General features: G+C 44.9%; 1 protein-coding gene across 1 annotated transcript in view; it reads right to left on the bottom strand.

The window, feature by feature from the left end:
• Positions 1-19,182, bottom strand: part of LOC142197110 (calpain-8-like) — a 32,923-nt gene that overhangs the window by 1,674 nt on the left and 12,067 nt on the right. The window contains exons 2-17 of the mRNA XM_075267178.1: positions 19,081-19,150; positions 14,793-14,911; positions 14,460-14,593; positions 12,041-12,209; positions 10,607-10,690; positions 10,297-10,382; positions 8,464-8,538; positions 6,767-6,927; positions 6,018-6,193; positions 4,392-4,403; positions 3,302-3,513; positions 2,330-2,366; positions 2,184-2,249; positions 1,428-1,485; positions 1,232-1,296; positions 162-230 (exon numbers count right to left, since the gene is read on the bottom strand). Coding sequence (XP_075123279.1) covers positions 162-230; positions 1,232-1,296; positions 1,428-1,485; positions 2,184-2,249; positions 2,330-2,366; positions 3,302-3,513; positions 4,392-4,403; positions 6,018-6,193; positions 6,767-6,927; positions 8,464-8,538; positions 10,297-10,382; positions 10,607-10,690; positions 12,041-12,209; positions 14,460-14,593; positions 14,793-14,911; positions 19,081-19,150 — 1,593 coding nt within the window. The remainder of the gene's footprint in view (positions 1-161; positions 231-1,231; positions 1,297-1,427; positions 1,486-2,183; positions 2,250-2,329; positions 2,367-3,301; positions 3,514-4,391; positions 4,404-6,017; positions 6,194-6,766; positions 6,928-8,463; positions 8,539-10,296; positions 10,383-10,606; positions 10,691-12,040; positions 12,210-14,459; positions 14,594-14,792; positions 14,912-19,080; positions 19,151-19,182) is intronic.

Here is a 19,182-nt window from a genome sequence, read left to right as displayed (position 1 = left end):
GGCTGTCTATATGTGACAATCCCTTTAACATGGTTTATACATCAGTTTTGGGCAAACCCAAAGTCTATCCAAGTAGCCCATTAAGACAGCCCTCCATTTTTTGAGCAGACAACATGGCTTCCTCCATTGTGTACAATATATGGACGGGGACTTGGACTTACCACGTATTTCTGTATCTTCATCCACAGAGTTTTGAATTCTACAAGATTCAGAGTCCCGATTCCATCCATCTGGTCGGAGTTCAGTTAACAATATTTTTTTTATTATTTTTATTTATTTTTTCGATTTTCACTTTATTTCCCTAATTTCAATAAAATAGACAGAATTTTACCATAGTTGCTTCATACGCATAAGGCACATATCACCTTAAAGGGGTTTTCCTTAAACGTAGCCATAGTTAAATTTGTAAACAGTAAAACGTTAAAGGGATCCTATCACTTAAACTAATTTTTTTTCTGCCTATTATGTAGGAATAGCCTTAAGAAAGGCTATTCTTCTCCTACCTTTAGATGTCTTCACCAGCCCGCTGTTCCGTAGACATCTCGGTTTTCGCCAGTATGCAAATGAGTTCTCTCGCAGCACTGGGGGCGGGTCCCAGCACTCAAAAAGCACTGGGGGCGTCCCCAATGCTGCGAGAGAAATCTCCAGCACCGCCTCCATCTTCTTCAGTAACGGCCTCTTCACAAGTCTTCTTCTGGGGGTTGGCTTCAAACTTCTAAGCCTCGGGCCTAGGGCAAAGCCGACTGCGCATGCCCGCTGGCCACAAGACAATGGCCGCTTACACAGTATTGTAAGCAGCCATTGTCTTCTGGCCGGCAGGCGTGTGCAGTCAGCTTTGCCCTAGGCCTGAGGCCTAGAAGAAGACGCGAAGAAGACCCTTTGTAGTCTGATCCTGTAGTTAGACTGTACGTTAGTCTCTTCCTCCTGACCCCTCTTTTTCTCTTTATACAGTAGGTTACAAAGAAGAGGGGATAGAGGGAGTGATGTAACACATGACTACAGGATCAGACTACACAGGGTTTGTTTGTTGTCTGTAACCATGGAAACACATAGGTTTGCTTAGGAGCAGTATACACAACATGGTACATAGCCTTGTTATTTGTCATAGACTAAAGTCAAGGCCCAAATCTGTACATTGGGAAGCTTTATATCTATATTTATGACCACTTTCACTATCATTTAGAATCCGTCATTCCAGCATGCTTTGCACCCATTGTTATTTAAAGGATACATCCATAAGGGAGATCATCTCTCTGCATGTAGCCAGGGTAAAGCCTTTTGATTTCAAGTCAGTTCCTAAAAAAACATGGAGTAAGCCATATGCATTATGAAAATCCCCCAAAACAGGAAGACACGCCCCCGCTTAAGGCAAATTTATATAAACCCTGCTCCCTTTTGATTATATATAAGGATAAACCTTTGCTTACTCTTTGACAGGAGTCTGTTCAGGATGGTCTGAATATCCTTCGCTGTGACTTCACCTTTCTGTAAGTGAAAACTAGTTTTAGGAAATTTGCATAGGCAAATGAGCACTCTTAAAGGGCCAGTACGCCCAATATTGGCAGCCTATAGCAATGCCACATATTACAGAACACGTTCCTAGAGGGTCTCAACACTAGAAGTCAAGATGGGCTGGATTCTTTAGGGTCAGTTCACACGTGAAAACCGCCTAGCTTATTTGTGCGAGGTAAAAAACCTCGAGGAGTTTTTTTGACGCTGTTTTTTGCATTCCACGCGGTTTTTGACGAGGTTTTTGACGCGGTTTTCGCTAGTGGTTTTCGCTAGGTTTTTTTTTTCCTATATGTGCTATAGAAACTGCAGGCGAAAACCGCGCGGTTTTTTGCAAAAAACCGCGCGGTTTTGTGTGCAAAAAACCGCGCGGTTTTTTACCGCGCGGTTTTCGCCTCCCATTCACTTCTATGCAATTCTTCAGGCGTTTTCCGCCTGAAGAAAGGTCATGTCGCTTCTTCAGGCGGAAAACGCTAGGAGGAAAAAAAAAGCTAGTGGTCTACATAGACCACCATGTTAAAGGAGAGGTTTTTGAAGCGAATTCCGCTGTCAAAAACCTCCCCTTTGCCCACGTGTGAACTAGCCCTTATGGGGTCCCTGATCCCTATGAAAACATAATAAGGCTCTTCTAGTATTTCACTTCATATAATAAAAGAATGATGTCATTTTCTTACGTCTCCTGACAGTTTCTGGAAGATGTTTTTGAAGTCATCGGTCACATCCTTGTCTGATACCTGAGGCTGGGAACAGATCATGGTTATATTTCCTAAATGTTTGCCACTTATGCCTAGGTATAGTATCACTAAATTCCATATCTTACCTCATAGGGATTAGCTTTGGCCACGTCACCGACCTCCCTGGTAGATAAAGTAGACACAGTTACAAAAATGCTTACCAAGTACCAGTTCTTAGATTGGCAAATGTCCATGTTATGCCCTCACCATGGGCATAACTAAACATTCACAGGCCCTGGTGCAAAAACTCAGCTTTTCAGTGCACTGAAGCTTCCCATCAGTCCCATCCCCTGTCAATGCCCCCCATATAATAATAGTGACCTCTTTTAGGGCACAGCCTCTCCATGGCTAAATACCGCTGATCAACTGCTCTTTTTGGCGTTAAAAGGTTAAATTTCTCCTTTCTGACAGTGGAAGGCTGTGTTTTACAAATCTTCCCACTCCAGTGCACCAGTGCGCAGGGGGGATAAATTTACAATGCACAGACTGCCAGACATCAAATGAGATCAGAAAGGAGATCAAAAAGTTTAACCAGCCTTAGTGTGGTGAGGGGGAGCTGTGGGCCCCCCAGCTTTTTGGCTGGGTCACAGCAGTGACCACTGTGATCCCTACAGCTACCCCAGTTCCTGGGCCTAGGTGCAACCTATTCTCAACCACAAGTTACACCCCTAGACATGACATCCTAATTGGACAAAATCCAACTGCTGGGATTCCCACCTATCCTAAGACTAAAGAGCTACCATGACCCTTGTATAAGAAGTATACTATAAGGTATCCCATATCCCACTGACCACAAGAATTGGGGTACCCTGTGTTCTGTATGAATGGACCAATGGGTGCAATTTTATCCCTATTGGACTGCCCAAGTGAAGCTGAATACAGCATACGGCTATCCCATAGACTTGAATGGAGCTTCAATGCATATGCGCAACCTGCCATCTGTTCATACATACAGGGCACACAGGACCCCCACCCATTATAATCATCAGTGGGGGTCCCATCAAGTAGTTATCCCCTATCCTTCGTATATACAGGACACATGCAGCCTCCATACGTACAGAGATTCGGCAGCTTTCTCTGAGAAGATTCGGAGACAGAAGTCACCAGGTTTCAACGGCTCGAAGGTGGACGGTACAATGAGATAATCTCCGACCGGTAACTTCACACGTTTAGACACTTCCCGCATGTTGATGAAAGTGTCGGAGCGAGCAGCCGATGGAGTCCTTTGGAAAAAATCTTTGTTGACGTGAACGTCTGTTTGATCCTGCAACTGTATAGAGGAAGACACAAAACTTCCAGTCTATAGCGGTCACAATCCCTATAAAATCACATGATAAGATTATGGTTCCTGCAGCTACCACTAGGGGGAGATTAGGACCTTCGTTGTAAAAGTCCATGTGCAATGAGCTCCCTCTAGTGGTGGCCACTGGAATTCAGAATATTATCATGTGACATAGATTTGAATTTATTTCTATGGCTGTTGGATGAGAAGCTGAAGATTTGGAGCTCTGTATCAGGAAAAGGAAAATCAATCACTACACAGATACTTTATGGGATTAGTCAGTACAGAATTTAAAGTCTAAAAGTGAAAGTATTTTCAGACGTTGCATTTTCACTTTAAGGGTTTAGCAACATGGACTGAATACCCCGCAGATTTACAGCCAAGCAACCCTTGTTGTCCCAGTGGAACAATCTCTTTATATGTCTCTTACTATATCCTTCCTTTGGCCAATACATTTCTATAGAGGTTACAAGGAAAAGTTACCAACTGTCCTGAAATTTCTGGGACAGTCCCGAAAGTCAGGATTTCGTGATCTGAAGAGGAAACGTGGTTTACAATCCCTATCCAGAAGTGGGAAGTCCCTTCCAGTTTAAGGATGGCCCCAGGCTGTTTTGGGGATATGGCCTAGGAACATATTTTCATGAGAATGAGAGATGTGTAATACTTAATTTCTCCTGTGATGGCGCTGCAGGGAAAATGAGACACTTATTGTCAAAGGATCCTTCTAACAAATAGGGTTAGCCTATAAAGCAGACACCCTATTAGTAACCCACATATCAAACCCCATAATGCCCCTCGATAGTGATACATAAAAAAACAATAAATCTGTCACCGGTTATCAAGACGGATTCATGGAATCGCCATACCTCTTTGGGAATCTGCAAAAAAGAAATACAATTTTTAGAATATTGTCAAAATATTAAATACTTAAAGCGTCACTGTCTTGGGAATGAGGTGGTGAGATGCCCATAAAGGTGCTGGCAACGCTCACTGTACAGTTGTCATATTTGGGGGGTGACTGGGGTCCAGCTGAAAAGGACACAAGACACTTTTAAACTAATGGCCAATCCAGACAGCCGTACACGATGCTCCTCCCAAATGTCCGTTTCAGTCGGACGCTTGGAACATCATACAACTCTTTAGTTTTATTTATTATATGTATGTAGGTGATTTTATATCTGACTATATTTAGCCCCTTAAGGACCAGGCCATTTTTTGGTTTTGCATTTTCGTTTTTCCCTCCTCACATTTCAAGAGCCATAACTTTTTCATTTTTCAGTTCACAGAGTCACATGATGGCTTATTGTTTGCGGGACAAATGGTACTTTGTAATGGCACCATTCAATATGCTGTGCAATGTACTGGGAAGCTGGAAAAAAATTCAGAATGAGGTGCAATTGGAGAAAAAATGCATTTGCGCCATTTTCTTATGGGTTTAATTTTTACAGCGTTCACTGTTTGGTACAAATGACATGTTACCTGTGTTCTACGTGTCAGTACGAACGCGGTGATACTAAATTTATATAGTATTTGAAATGTTTTGATACTTTTAAAAAAATGATAAACTTTGCAAAATAGAAAAAAAAAATTGTGTCATCATGTTCTAACACCTGTAACTTTTTCATATTTCCATGTATGGAGCTGGTTGTGGTGTCTTTTTATGCGGGACAAGATGACGTTTCTATTGATACCATTTGGGGAAAGATCTGATGGTTTGATCACTTTTTATTCAATTTTTTATAGGAGGCAAAGTGTTGAAAAAAACACTATTTGGCTATTTTTATTTTTTTTGCCGCTACGTTGTTCGCAGTACGGGATAAATGTTTTAATATTCTAATAGTTCAGGCATTTTGGAGCGCGGGGATACCTAATATGTTTATGTTTAATGTTCTTTAATTACTTTTATAGCTGATCTAGGGAAAGGGGGGTGATTTGAACTTTTATATTTTTTAAATTTTTTCAATACTTTTGAAAACTTTTTTTTTCTTCTGTTACATTTATGATCAGACCCCTTAGGTACCTTGAAACCTAGGGGGTCTGATCGCTCATACTATTCACTGCAATACTACAGTATTGCAGTGAATAGGAAAATCGCAGCACTTCTATTAGAGGCTGCCTCTGGCATCGTCTAATAGATCTTGTGCAGAGACAAGCCTGGAAGCCTTCAATAGGCTTCCGGCTGTCATAGCAACCGATCACCGCCCTCATGTGACGTTCAGGAGGGCGGCAATCGGCGAAACATGGCGGCGCCCGTGCCGCCGGCGCCGTTTACACGTTTGACCGCAGTGTGTAAAGGGTTAACAGCAGTGATCGGCTCAGGCACCAACCGCTGCTGTTAGTGGCAGGTCCTGGCTGTATTATACAGCCGGCATCTGCCGTGTATGGAGCGAGCTCAGCGTGTGAGCTCGCTCCATACATCCCCATGCGACCCATGACGTACAGTTACGTCATGGGTCGCTAAGGGGTTAGACATTACTCCAGCTTCTACTTACCTTGTATATGGCAAAGCCGATCGTCAGCAGGTCCTCTCCTAATTTTTTCTGTCTCCTCCGATTCTTCTGCATTAGGCCCACAATGGCCGTACAACAAGGATCATTTGTTCCACCGTCATGGTCATTATCCGGTTCATCCAGCTTTATCCGGAATTGAGGGTTTGTCCAAAAAGTTGCTGTATATAAAAAAAAAAATTGGGAAAATTAAAAAATGACAGATAAAAAATATTATTTCTAGTTTTTCAGCCAAATAACCTCAGAAACATATAAACTCTGAAAGTTGTAAGGGTAGGTCCATATATGTCCAGGGTATAGAATCGTTCTGCTTAAAGAGGTCCTTTCATGTCCTCGGACACATGCGGTTTTATATACCGCTAGAAAGCCGACAGTGCGCTGAATTCAGCACACTGTCGGCTTTCTGGTTGTGTGCCCCGGGGCAAGAGATATCAGTGCCATTACCGATAGTTCTTCACTGTCAGAAGGGCGTTCCTGACAGTCTAGCAGGGCTATGAGGAACCCCCTCTGATAGGTCTCGTCCATAGCTCTGTACTGTCAGAGGGAGCGTTCCTTACCGCCTAGCCATGATGCTAAACTGTGAGGAATGCCCCCCCAGTACTAATCTTAGGACGAGTGCAGTCACAAGGAGCCTTCCTCAGAGTGCTGTGAATGCACTTTTCCATTAACAATGCCTATTATAAGTGCACTGACACTCCTGTAGATGTATCATCACCTATAGTATAACATGTTACCTGGGTAGTTCTGGCAGCCTCCTGCTGTAGACCCCCGAATCCAGCTGCCATTGAATAAAGTAATATTCCACTTGTGCTGATCCTTACTGGTCAGGGTGTTAGGCGTTAAATTACAGATATCTAGTCGAGAGTATTCATGCACCCAATCTGTATACGCCATCCTGCAACCATAAAATCCCAAGTCTCACAAAGATATACAGGATATACCACACACAGGTTAGCAGCGCCATCATTGCCCCAAAGAGCCCATTTACATAGTGATAAAAAGGTGATATTTCAGCAACAGAGCCAGCAATTTCACAAGGGAAAAAACACTGTATGATTCTGGTGACACTAACCTATCTATCTGCAGGGCTGGGGTGATATGCTGGGTCTGGTGACACTAACCTATCTATCTGCAGGGCTGGGGTGATATGCTGGGTCTGGTGACACTAACCTATCTATCTGCAGGGCTGGGGTGATATGCTGGGTCTGGTGACAGTAACCTATCTATCTGCAGGGCTGGGGTGATATGCTAGGTCTGCTGACAGTAACCTATCTATCTGCAGGACTGGGGTGATATGCTGGGTCTGGTGACACTAACCTATCTATCTGCAGGGCTGGGGTGATATGCTGGGTCTGGTGACACTAACCTATCTATCTGCAGGACTGGGGTGATATGCTGGTTCTGGTGACACTAACCTATCTATCTGCAGGGCTGGGGTGATATGCTGGGTCTGGTGACACTCCCTTTGAAGCATAACTAAAGTTTTATTTATTTATTTTTTTATAAATCCATAGTGCAGGTGAAGATAACAAACGCTGTATTACACCTTATATAAGAAAAGTTCCTGTGTCTTTACTTATTTGCCACCTTCTGCTACTGATCAAATTTGTATACTAGAAGTCTATGGAGAGGGGAGGAAGAGGTGAGCTCCACAGAGCAGAGAGACATCCGCACTATACAGAGACTGTTATCTTTCACAATACAGTAGGGTTATCAGGAATTACTCTCCTTCTCCAGACAGAAATGACTCATGTAATGCTGTAGACAGGCTCATATCTCTGTACTTCTCCTCCTCCTCCCCCCTCTCCATGGACTTCCTTGTAAACTGACACTGCTTGTGTATGAAGAACCATCTTAAATCACTCAGATAAGAAGTAAAGGCAGGAGTAATATGTAGGGGGCAGTAAAGAGAGCAATATACAGTGTAGGGGGCAGTAAAGGGAGCAATATAATGTGTGCACACTGTGAGAGAGTGAAGGGTGTGGTCTGGGAAGACAGGTACATTCCAGCACCTAAAAGGTGTATGGTAAAGACTCACACCAGGGAGGTCAGCTGACTAATCAGGCCCTAATAACAGTCTGACTGTGAAGACTTGCAGGGTGGCACCACACTGACAGAGCTGATCTCTCCATACCAAACCTACAGAGCAGGTACTGTGCCACCCATTGTTGTTGCCAAGGTGGGAGACTGGTAGCCAGTCTCCTGTATAGTCAGGGAAAAGTGTTCCTATGTTTTAGTCAGTTCTCAGCTGAGAAGGTGTTTGTTTTTGTTATTTGTGCCTTTGTAAAGACAGTGTATGCACTACAAGTGAATAAAGCCTGAACTTGTGTGCAACCCAGTGTCTGTGTCCCTGTTTCCTGCACTGCTACAAGCATCTACCTAAGCGGTTCCCCACAACACCAATTAATGGGGGGCAATAAAAGGGTCTCACCAGAATTCGCCGTCTTCCGCCCTCTTGTCCAGTGCTGCTCGCACTTTCGGATCAATGTAATTCCACTCAGAGGAGCTAGAATAGAGAATATATGGAATCACTGGAGATCTAGAATGTTCTCGTGCTCCTACAGACTGCGGCCTACACTGTGTGATTCTATAGATAACACCCTGCATATGTGACCATCTATCTATCTGATTCCCCCTTAGGGTCTGTTCCCACGATGTAACGCGGCACTCATTCTGACACGTAAACACGTGTCAGAGTAAGCGCTTCAAAACAGAATCCCATTGATTTCAAATCGTAGCGCGCGTAAGACGGAACCCATTGAAGTCGATAGGATTCTGTTTTGAAGCGCTCACTCTGACACGTGTTTACGTGTCAGAATGAGCGCCGCGTTACATCGTGGGAACGGGCCCTCAGCAACCAGCTGCCGCCCTGACACATGTGATGCCGCTTATCGCTTTGGAAAACAAAAGGTTTGGATTATCAAATCTCTTGGGGCGCTGTCTGCTACCTCCATCCATGATAGGGGGTCTACCAAGATCAACAGGTGGAGCCCCCGACCATCTAACAAGTATGATCAGACCTGGCCAGTCCAACATTTTTTAAAAGGAATGTGTCACCAATCTATCGCTATTATCTTATCTGTTTCTATTTTCCGATTGTAGATTTTTTAATTCTGTTTTCTGTCCGTGATTATGGGGGAGGCCATCTTGTCTGAGCTCCTCCTCTGCTCTGTTAACAGCATTTCGTGTTCTGCTTTACAGCACAGTCATGGCCATAGGCAGCAATAGTCTGGAGCCGACCCATTGAGGCCTATAGGACACATGCTCAGTGCAGGGAGGGGGAGGAGCTAAGCTGTGACATCATCTATGGTCAGTAGTGATGTAATGATGGGTCAGTAGTGTTATCTATAGAGGTTATCTACATTGTAATCCTGTCTGTGATGTAAATGAGGTGACTGCTGCAAAAAACCCTACAGAACTCTCGATTATCAGTCTATATCGGGCTTAGAGGCCTTTTAGGACTTAGTACTTTCTAATATGGAGATAATGACAGAAAACTTTCAAAAATATCATCAAAAATTCTTTAAAAATATGGTTTTTCGGTTTATTAAATCAGTCATTTTCTGGTGAAACATCCCCTTTAAAGAGGACCTTTCACCATTTTTCCCAAAGGCAGTGTTATATACTGCCGGAAAGCTGACAGTGCGCTGAGTTCAGCGCACTGTCGGCTTTCCCGATCTGTGCCCGGTGTGAAGAGCTTACGGTCCGGTACCGTAGCTCTTCCATGGTCAGAAGGGCGTTTCTGACCATTAGCCAGGAACGTCCTTCTGCCTTGCGGCGCCAATCGCGCTGTGCTGTGGAGCGGGGAGGAACTCCCCCCTCCCTCTGCTCACACAGCTCGTCCATAGACGAGCATTATCAGGGAGGGAGGGGGGAGTTCCTCCCCGCTCCACAGCACAGCGCGATTGGCGCCGCAAGGCAGAAGGACGTTCCTGGCTAATGGTCAGAAACGCCCTTCTGACCATAGAAGAGCTACGGTACCGGACCGTAAGCTCTTCACACCGGGCACAGATCGGGAAAGCCGACAGTGCGCTGAACTCAGCGCACTGTCAGCTTTCCGGCAGTATATAGAACTGCCTGTGTGAAAAATGGTGAAAGGTCCTCTTTAAGAAGACACCCTAACCATTACATTAGACTAAAGTGGCTGCACCTAAATCTATGTGCTGTACCTACAACTCCCCACCAGGTGGCAGTCACAACTCCCATTATTTTGCCTATATTTTATACCAGGCTCCTATGGATTATATATGAATGGAATCTTTACTCATCGCTCCAGGGTCCGGTCCATTCCACTTCCCCCCAGGGGTTCCTCACACGGACCAGCTGGACAGTCTTTCCTTTGTAAAGCACCTACAGCAGAGAGAGCGGTAAATGTCATATACAATTAACCCCTAAATTCTTGTAATTAGAGCCATAGGATAGCTTGGAGAGCCCACAGGTCGCTGATGCACCAGCCTGGGTAATTATCCCCCCTAGAGACCCCACATGCTGCTATACCAGGCCTCTATGTGTCTAATAACATGTCACAAAAACCCTGGAAGCTGTATATGTTATATGGTACCCGCTCTCCTCACCTCTTCTGCTCCAGTTACTGAATACGCGTGTCCTTTCACCAGCTTCCGGCTCGTGATGTCTTCGGTCTCATAAGCATTTGTAATCTATTTACAAGAAATTTTGCAAATTTAATTACAGTGTGCACTTCATAGTTTGACCACATGAGGGAGCTAATGAGTCTTGTCGGCAATTATTATATTGTGGCCGCATTCTATGATTTAACCACAGGAGGGAGACAATTAAAGGGGTTGTCCCATAACAAGGATCCTATCTGCTAGTTTATGTGGATATAAGACTTTTCCTAAATACATTGCTTTATCAAAACTGCTTTGTTTGGCCGCTGTCTTAATTTATTCACTTCATTGTTGACACTGGCCCTTGGGATTATCTGCTCATTTGTCAAGTGAGGTAGCTGCCTGCTCTGGGGGGGGAGAGAGGGGCTGAAAAGCAACGGAGCTCCTCATATAGGGGAGGTGAGAGCTCAGGGATTACTGTGCTGTCTATCTTCAGCTTTTCCACTTATCAGCCGGTTTAATTGAATTTGGCTGATAAGGGCTGAGATAAGGAGTTTGTTACCTCTGTATGTAATGCAAGCTGACTCAAATCCAGCTCTGCTACATCAGTTTCCACATCAGCGTCATACTGTGGATCATAGCAGATAGCAGAGCAAGTGAAACCCCGCCCACCAATGTGCGAGAAATCCAGGAAGTGAAGAGAGTACAGAGTCTTCAGGCTGCAGAACAAGTTATGGGAATACCCCTTTAACCCTCTCTGTGATTATTATATTGTAGCTGCACTTTATACTTTCACCATAGGAGGGCGACAATTATCCTGACTGTGTTTGCTGATATGTTAATACTATGGCTGAATTTTGTAATTTGACCACAAGGGGGAGACAGTCGGTTTATAGTTTGCCCACTTGACGGAGCCAATGAACCAAATTTGCCCTGATTTCTAGGGCTGTAGTTCACAGCTTTTCCACATGAGGGAGGTGTTTTTAGATGATAACTGTAGTTTACACATTAGCCACTTGAGGGAGACAGTGAGCCACATTTATATACATTGTATCTATGTCACTGATGCAGTTTATAGTTTTGCCCCATTATGGGCCCAATGAAATATATTATAATACCAATATACCCAATCCTAACAGAGCCCCAGATTTGGACATTTCAGCCATCTCCCTTCTCTGTTACTGATACCGCCCCCTGTTGGAGAAGAGTGAAGTGTAGAATGTGAACCTATAGCCTGGGAATGTAGTACGATCCTTTGATTGGCACTGTATATAGATTCATGTGACTGACACTGTATATAGAGTCATGTGGCTGTCAATGAATATAGAGATTTGTGGTTGTCACTGTATATAGAGTTATGTGGCTGACACTGTATATGGCACTTGTGTTTAGGATTAGTAGTTGGGATATTAATCTCATCGCTCTACAGTTCCGTCTTACATCGATTGAGCACCCGAGCAGTGACTCCGCCTTCAGGGCTTTCTGTATGATCTGATAGAGATCGGCCGGTGCCTTCTTCAAGTCATACTGCTCCGAGATTCCTCCGGTGAAGTCTTCCATGGCCTCAATAGTGCTCCCGCCTGTCAGAGCTTCATATGATCCACATAACCTGTCACAAGGACACATGGATGAGATTTACATAGAAGACTGGGGTGGGGTGATATGCTGGGTCTGGTGACACTAACCTATCTATCTGCAGGACTGGGGCGATATGCTGGTTCTGGTGACACTAACCTATCTATCTGCAGGGCTGGGGTAATATGCTGGGTCTGGTGACACTAACCTATCTATCTGCAGGGCTGGGGTGATATGCTGGATCTGGTGACACTAACCTATCTATCTGCAGGGCTGGGGTGATATGCTGGGTCTGGTGACACTAACCTATCTATCTGCAGGGCTGGGGTGATATGCTGGGTCTGGTGACAGTAACCTATCTATCTGCAGGACTGGGGTGATATGCTGGGTCTGGTGACACTAACCTATCTATCTGCAGGGCTGGGGTGATATGCTGGTTCTGGTGACACTAACCTATCTATCTGCAGGGCTGGGGTGATATGCTGGGTCTGGTGACAGTAACCTATCTATCTGCAGGACTGGGGTGATATGCTGGGTCTGGTGACACTAACCTATCTATCTGCAGGGCTGGGGTGATATGCTGGGTCTGGTGACAGTAACCTATCTATCTGCAGGACTGGGGTGATATGCTGGGTCTGGTGACACTAACCTATCTATCTGCAGGGCTGGGGTGATATGCTGGTTCTGGTGACACTAACCTATCTATCTGCAGGGCTGGGGTGATATGCTGGGTCTGGTGACAGTAACCTATCTACCTGCAGGACTGGGGTGATATGCTGGGTCTGGTGACACTAACCTATCTATCTGCAGGGCTGGGGTGATATGCTGGTTCTGGTGACACTAACCTATCTATCTGCAGGGCTAGGGTAATGTGCTGGGTCTGGTGACAGTAACCTATCTATCTGCAGGACTGGGGTGATATGCTGGGTCTGGTGACACTAACCTATCTATCTGCAGGGCTGGGGTGATATGCTGGTTCTGGTGACACTAACCTATCTATCTGCAGGACTGGGGTGATATGCTGGTTCTGGTGACACTAACCTATCTATCTGCAGGGCTGGGGTGATATGCTGGTTCTGGTGACACTAACCTATCTATCTGCAGGGCTGGGGTGATATGCTGGGTCTGGTGACACTAACCTATCTATCTGCAGGACTGGGGTGATATGCTGGGTCTGGTGACACTAACCTATCTATCTGCAGGGCTGGGGTGATATGCTGGGTCTGTTGACACTAACCTATCTATCTGCAGGGCTGGGGTGATATGCTGGTTCTGGTGACACTAACCTATCTATCTGCAGGACTGGGGTGATATGCTGGGTCTGGTGACACTAACCTATCTATCTGCAGGGCTGGGGTGATATGCTGGTTCTGGTGACACTAACCTATCTATCTGCAGGGCTGGGGTGATATGCTGGTTCTAGTGATACTAACCTATCTATCTGCAGGGCTGGGGTGATATGCTGTTTCTGGTGACACTAACCTATCTATCTGCAGGGCTGGGGTGATATGCTGGGTCTGGTGACAGTAACCTATCTATCTGCAGGGCTGGGGTGATATGCTGGTTCTGGTGACACTAACCTATCTATCTGCAGGGCTGGGCTGATATGCTGGTTCTGGTGACAGTAACCTATCTATCTGCAGGGATGGGGTGATATGCTGGTTCTGGTGACACTAACCTATCTATCTGCAGGGCTGGGGTAATGTGCTGGGTCTGGTGACACTAACCTATCTATCTGCAGGGCTGGGGTGATATGCTGGTTCTGGTGACACTAACCTATCTATCTGCAGGGCTGGGGTGATATGCTGGTTCTAGTGATACTAACCTATCTATCTGCAGGGCTGGGGTGATATGCTGTTTCTGGTGACACTAACCTATCTATCTGCAGGGCTGGGGTGATATGCTGGGTCTGGTGACAGTAACCTATCTATCTGCAGGGCTGGGGTGATATGCTGGTTCTGGTGACACTAACCTATCTATCTGCAGGGCTGGGCTGATATGCTGGTTCTGGTGACAGTAACCTATCTATCTGCAGGGATGGGGTGATATGCTTGGTCTGGTGACACTAACCTATCTATCTGCAGGGATGGGGTGATATACTGGTTCTGGTGACACTAACCTATCTATCTGCAGAACTGGGGTGATGTGCTGGGTCTGGTGACACTAACCTATCCATCTGCGGGGCTGGGGTGATATGCTGAGATCTGGTGACAGTAACCTTTAAATATCAGTAGAGCCATGTTATGCCCCGTGTCCGCACCGGCTGTATGGTCATGGTACTTACTTGGCATAGGCCTTCTCCATCAGGGCACTCCAGAACTCATCCCCCTCTGCTGAATGGACAAACACCAGGTTTCCATCTTTAGTTGGCAGCCGATCGTCCACGACCACATCCACCCACACACCGTACTGCCAGAACTGAAAATGGAAAGGACGTTGCAGTTAATCGAACATATATTATGAGTTACCTGAGTTCACCTGCAGGATGCCATAACTTTGTGTCGCCCCCTGCTGGTTAAGCATATATATAGAATATATATAGTGTTCTTAGTTGGCGAGATCTCTATATATTCACAATGCAGAGCCAGATAATGAAGTCTGAACATGGTCCTATTACCTGGAAGTGGAAGATGCCGGCGTAGCCCTTCTCAAAACTCTGGTTCTCTGGAACAACTTGAGCCAAGATGTTCTGGTCCAACGTGAGAGATGCGATGGCGGCCAGGAGCCAGCAGTCCCCTGCAAAGAGCAGCCATTGGATTTACCGTATTATGACCAGCAGACACACACATAATGCCAGGCGGGTGCACAAAGCTGCAGACACTTTGACGCCTTGTAATAAATTCACATAATACGAAACTATAATGTCAGTGACCTAAAGAATTTGTTTCCCTAAAAGGAAGAAGACGCCACCGAAAAGGAAACGATTTACTGGTTTTTATTGTTGATTGTAGAATTTGTATTCTATTTCCTGTCCATGATTATGGGGGCGGCCATCTTGTCTGAGCTTCTTCTCCACTCTGTTAACAGCAGTTAGTGATTTGCTTTACAGCATCATTTTAGGGGCTGATCTGAGGTCCAGATTTATTTTAGGGTTTTGTCTGGCTTCCGAGTTAATTTTTGGGTCTAGTCGGGGTTTTGCTTAATTTTAGGGGTTGATCTGTGGTCTGAATGATTTTTAGGGGTTGATCTTGGGCCTAAATTAATTTTAGGGATTGATCTGGTTGTTGAATTCATTTTTAGGATTTGATCGGGGGACTGAATTCAGTTTAGGGTCTGGTTTGGGGATTTGAATTCACTTTATGGTTTAGTCTGGCTTTGGAATTCATTTAGAGGTCTAGTTTGGGTCTGAATTGATTTTAAAGGGATCCTATCATTAAGACGCAATTTTTTGACCCTAACACATAGGAATAGCCTTAAAGGGATCTTATCATTAAAACACATTTTTTTCTGCCTACCACCAGCGCCACACCTCCCATGAGGCGACCTGAAGCGAGCGCTTCAGGCGGCGCTATGTCAGGACCCCAGGGAGGGCGGCATTTTTGATTACCTAAGCCAGTCCAGGACAAGCTGTCCTGGACTGGCTTAGCACCGAGCGGTGGTTTGGGGAGGCCACTGGAGCAGCGCTGCTCCAGCAGCCTCCCCTCAGGCAGAGAGCAGGTCATCTCCGTGCCTGCTCTCTGCCTGCGAACGGCACTAAGCCCCGCCCCCTTCGCTTCGCCATGCCCCCCTCGCTCGACCACGCCCATTCGCTCCACCCCCTCCTCCGGGGGGGGGGGGGGAGACGGCTTTCTGTAGTTCGCCTCGGGCGGCAAAAGGGGTAGGTTCACCCCTGCGTACCACGTAGGAATAGCTTTAAGAAAGGCCATTCATCTCCTACCTTTAGATGTCTTCTCCACGCCACCGTTCCATAGAAATCCCGGTTTTCGTCGGTATGCAAATTAGTTCTCTTGCAGCACTGGGGGCATCCCCAATGCTGCGAGAGAACTCTCCAGTACTGCCTCCATCTTCTTCAGAAACGGGTCTTCTTCCGGCGGTGACTTCAAACTTCTAGGCCGTGGGCAGCTGACTGCACATGCCTGCCGGCCACAAGAAAGCGACCGCTTACAATACTGTGTAAGCAGCCATTTTCTTGTGGCCGGCGGGCATTCGTAGTCGGCTTTGCTCTTGTCCTAGAAGTTTGAAGCTAGCGCTGAAAGAAGATGCGAAGAGAGGCTGTTCCTGAAGAAGATGGAGGCGGCACTGGAGAGTTCTCTCGCAGCATTGGGGACGCTCCCAGTGTTGCGAGAGAACTCATTTGCATACTGATGAAAACCAGGATTTCTACCGAACGGCGGCACAGAGAAGACATCTAAAGGTAGGAGACGAATAGCCTTTCTTAAAGCTATTCCTATGTGTTAGTCACAAAAAATTTGGTGGATCCCTTTAATTTTTGGGTCTGGTTTGGGGGCTGAATTATTAGGGGTTCATCTGGCGTCTAATAATTTAGTTTAATTTTAATTAATTTAAGTTAATTTTAGTGTCTAGTTTGAAGTCTAAATTAATTTTGGGGTCTGGTGTCGGAATTAATTTTAGTGTATAGTTTGGGACCTCTGTCCATCGTAATCCTACTAATATTATAAGTGTGAAAGTTTGTGTGTTTGGATGTTTGGATGTTTGTGAGTTTGGATGTTTGTTCCTCAATCACGCTAAAACGCCTGGACGGATTTGCGTGCAATTTTCCACAAACATAGTTTTCCCTTAGGATTGAGTCACAGGCTACTTTTGGTGCCACTAAACAACATGGCTTCCTAGCAGGAGACTCACAAAAGCAGGACTCCTAGCCCCAACTATAGACTCACACACACTGCCTGGCATTTCCTGCCTCAACCTGCCTGCACACTCCTTACTGTCACCTCAGGAGTAGCCCTCACTCTACTCACTCACATTTACATATAGCTTTCCACTATATAACACATCACATTGTCTGTATCACTACATACACAATACAACACATCACATTGTCTGTATCACTACATACACAATACAACACATCACATTGTCTGTATCACTACATACACAATACAACACATCACATTGTCTGACACAATACAACACATCACATTGTCTGACACAATACAACACATCACATTGTCTGACACAATACAACACACCACATTGTCTGTATCACGACATACACAATACAACACATCACATTGTCTGACACAATACAACACATCACATTGTCTGTATCACGACATACACAATACAACACATCACATTGTCTGACACAATACAACACATCACATTGTCTGACACAATACAACACATCACATTGTCTGACACAATACAACACATCACATTGTCTGTATCACGACGTACACAATACAACACATCACATTGTCATACACAATATAACACATCAAATTGTCTGTATCACGACATACACAATACAACACATCACATTGTCTGTATCACGACATACACAATACAACACATCACATTGTCTGTATCACGACATACACAATACAACACATCACATTGTCTGTATCACGACATACACAATACAACACATCACATTGTCTGTATCACGACATACACAATACAACACATCACATCACATTTGCTAGCCCACCAAACTTTTTCAAGCACTTTTACAGTTTCACACGTCTGTGTCTGCCCAATTCTCAAATCACCGCAGACGAAGTCGCGGGTAAAAGCTAGTGTACAATATGGCAGCCTGAGATGTGACATTGCTGGAAGCCCCTGATAATATTCTAATAATATTCTGCCAGCCATTGTGACTCTTCAGTCTCCACAGAATGTTCTCCGAGTCTCCGATGATCAGGTATAAGACGGCAGATAATCTCCTGACCTGTATTCTCAAAATCCACCTTTATTAAACAAGACGAGATTCTCCACCTTGCTCTCCAGTGTTTGACTTGTGACTAACTTGGCCCTTGGCCCTATTCAGTGATCCTACAATATCAGGCAGGGAAGTCGAAACAGAGATCATGTGCAATCTATGTACAGAGACATGGGCGCAGCTATAGGGGGCGCAGAGGTGGACGTCACAACTGGGTCCTAAAGCAACATAAACCCGTTAGGTCTCCGATGCTCAAAAATGCACAAACAAATTATTAAAATATAAAAATATTTATCCCATATATCCCATATTGATCGCCATAGCTAAAAAAAAAAATGGTGAAATGGCTGGGTTTTTTTTAAAAAAAAATTTGACTCCTAAAAAAAGAGATCAAAGCATCAGAACTTGCCCAATAAAAATGCCATCTTGTCCCGCATAAAAAACCGCCATACCCAGCTCTGTACACGAAAATATGAAAAAGTTACATGAGTCACAATATGGCGACACAACCGGCGCAGTTTAGGAAATCGCAGCATGTTAATTATATCTACAGCTTTAGAGCTGCGGAACGTCCCGTTGGGCCTTAGCCTAAATCTGGTATCGCTGTGATCGGACTGACCCGCAGAATACAGGTAACGTCATTATTGCCATAAAAATTAAACCCATAATAAATTGGCGCAAATGCGTTTCCATGATTGGGACCATTACAAAGTACGATTTGTCCTGCAAACAATAAGCCCTCATATGACTCTGTGGACTGTCATTGTAATGACGGCCGTAAATGACGGCCGTAAATTACGGACGTCTTTTCCTATAGAACTCTATGTAAACGTTTTATGACGCCCGTAAAAGACACACAAATTACACACAAATGACGCCTGGCGTTACTCTGTGTGAATAGAGCCTTAGCAGAATACAAAATCAAAGCTGATCTGTGATTGGTTGCTAGGGGCGACAGGGACAGCTCTTTTTTAGGCAGTTTGATATATCTGGAGAAATAAATATTATATTATTCTTATATTTCCATACAAATACAGAAGGCTGACGTGTTGTTCTCACTTACCGAGCGCTCCCTGGCGGATGTCTCCACGTGTCGCTCCGTCTACAATGAAATGAGGGCTCGGACATATTTCCTATGAAGTAAATGGTCTGTTAGTATAAAGAC

This window comes from Leptodactylus fuscus, chromosome 3 (assembly GCF_031893055.1).
Source record: "Leptodactylus fuscus isolate aLepFus1 chromosome 3, aLepFus1.hap2, whole genome shotgun sequence".
In the NCBI taxonomy this organism is placed as follows: domain Eukaryota; kingdom Metazoa; phylum Chordata; class Amphibia; order Anura; family Leptodactylidae; genus Leptodactylus; species Leptodactylus fuscus.
Note: the sequence above shows the minus strand (reverse complement) of the source record. Positions and strands in the feature narration are given on the sequence as shown.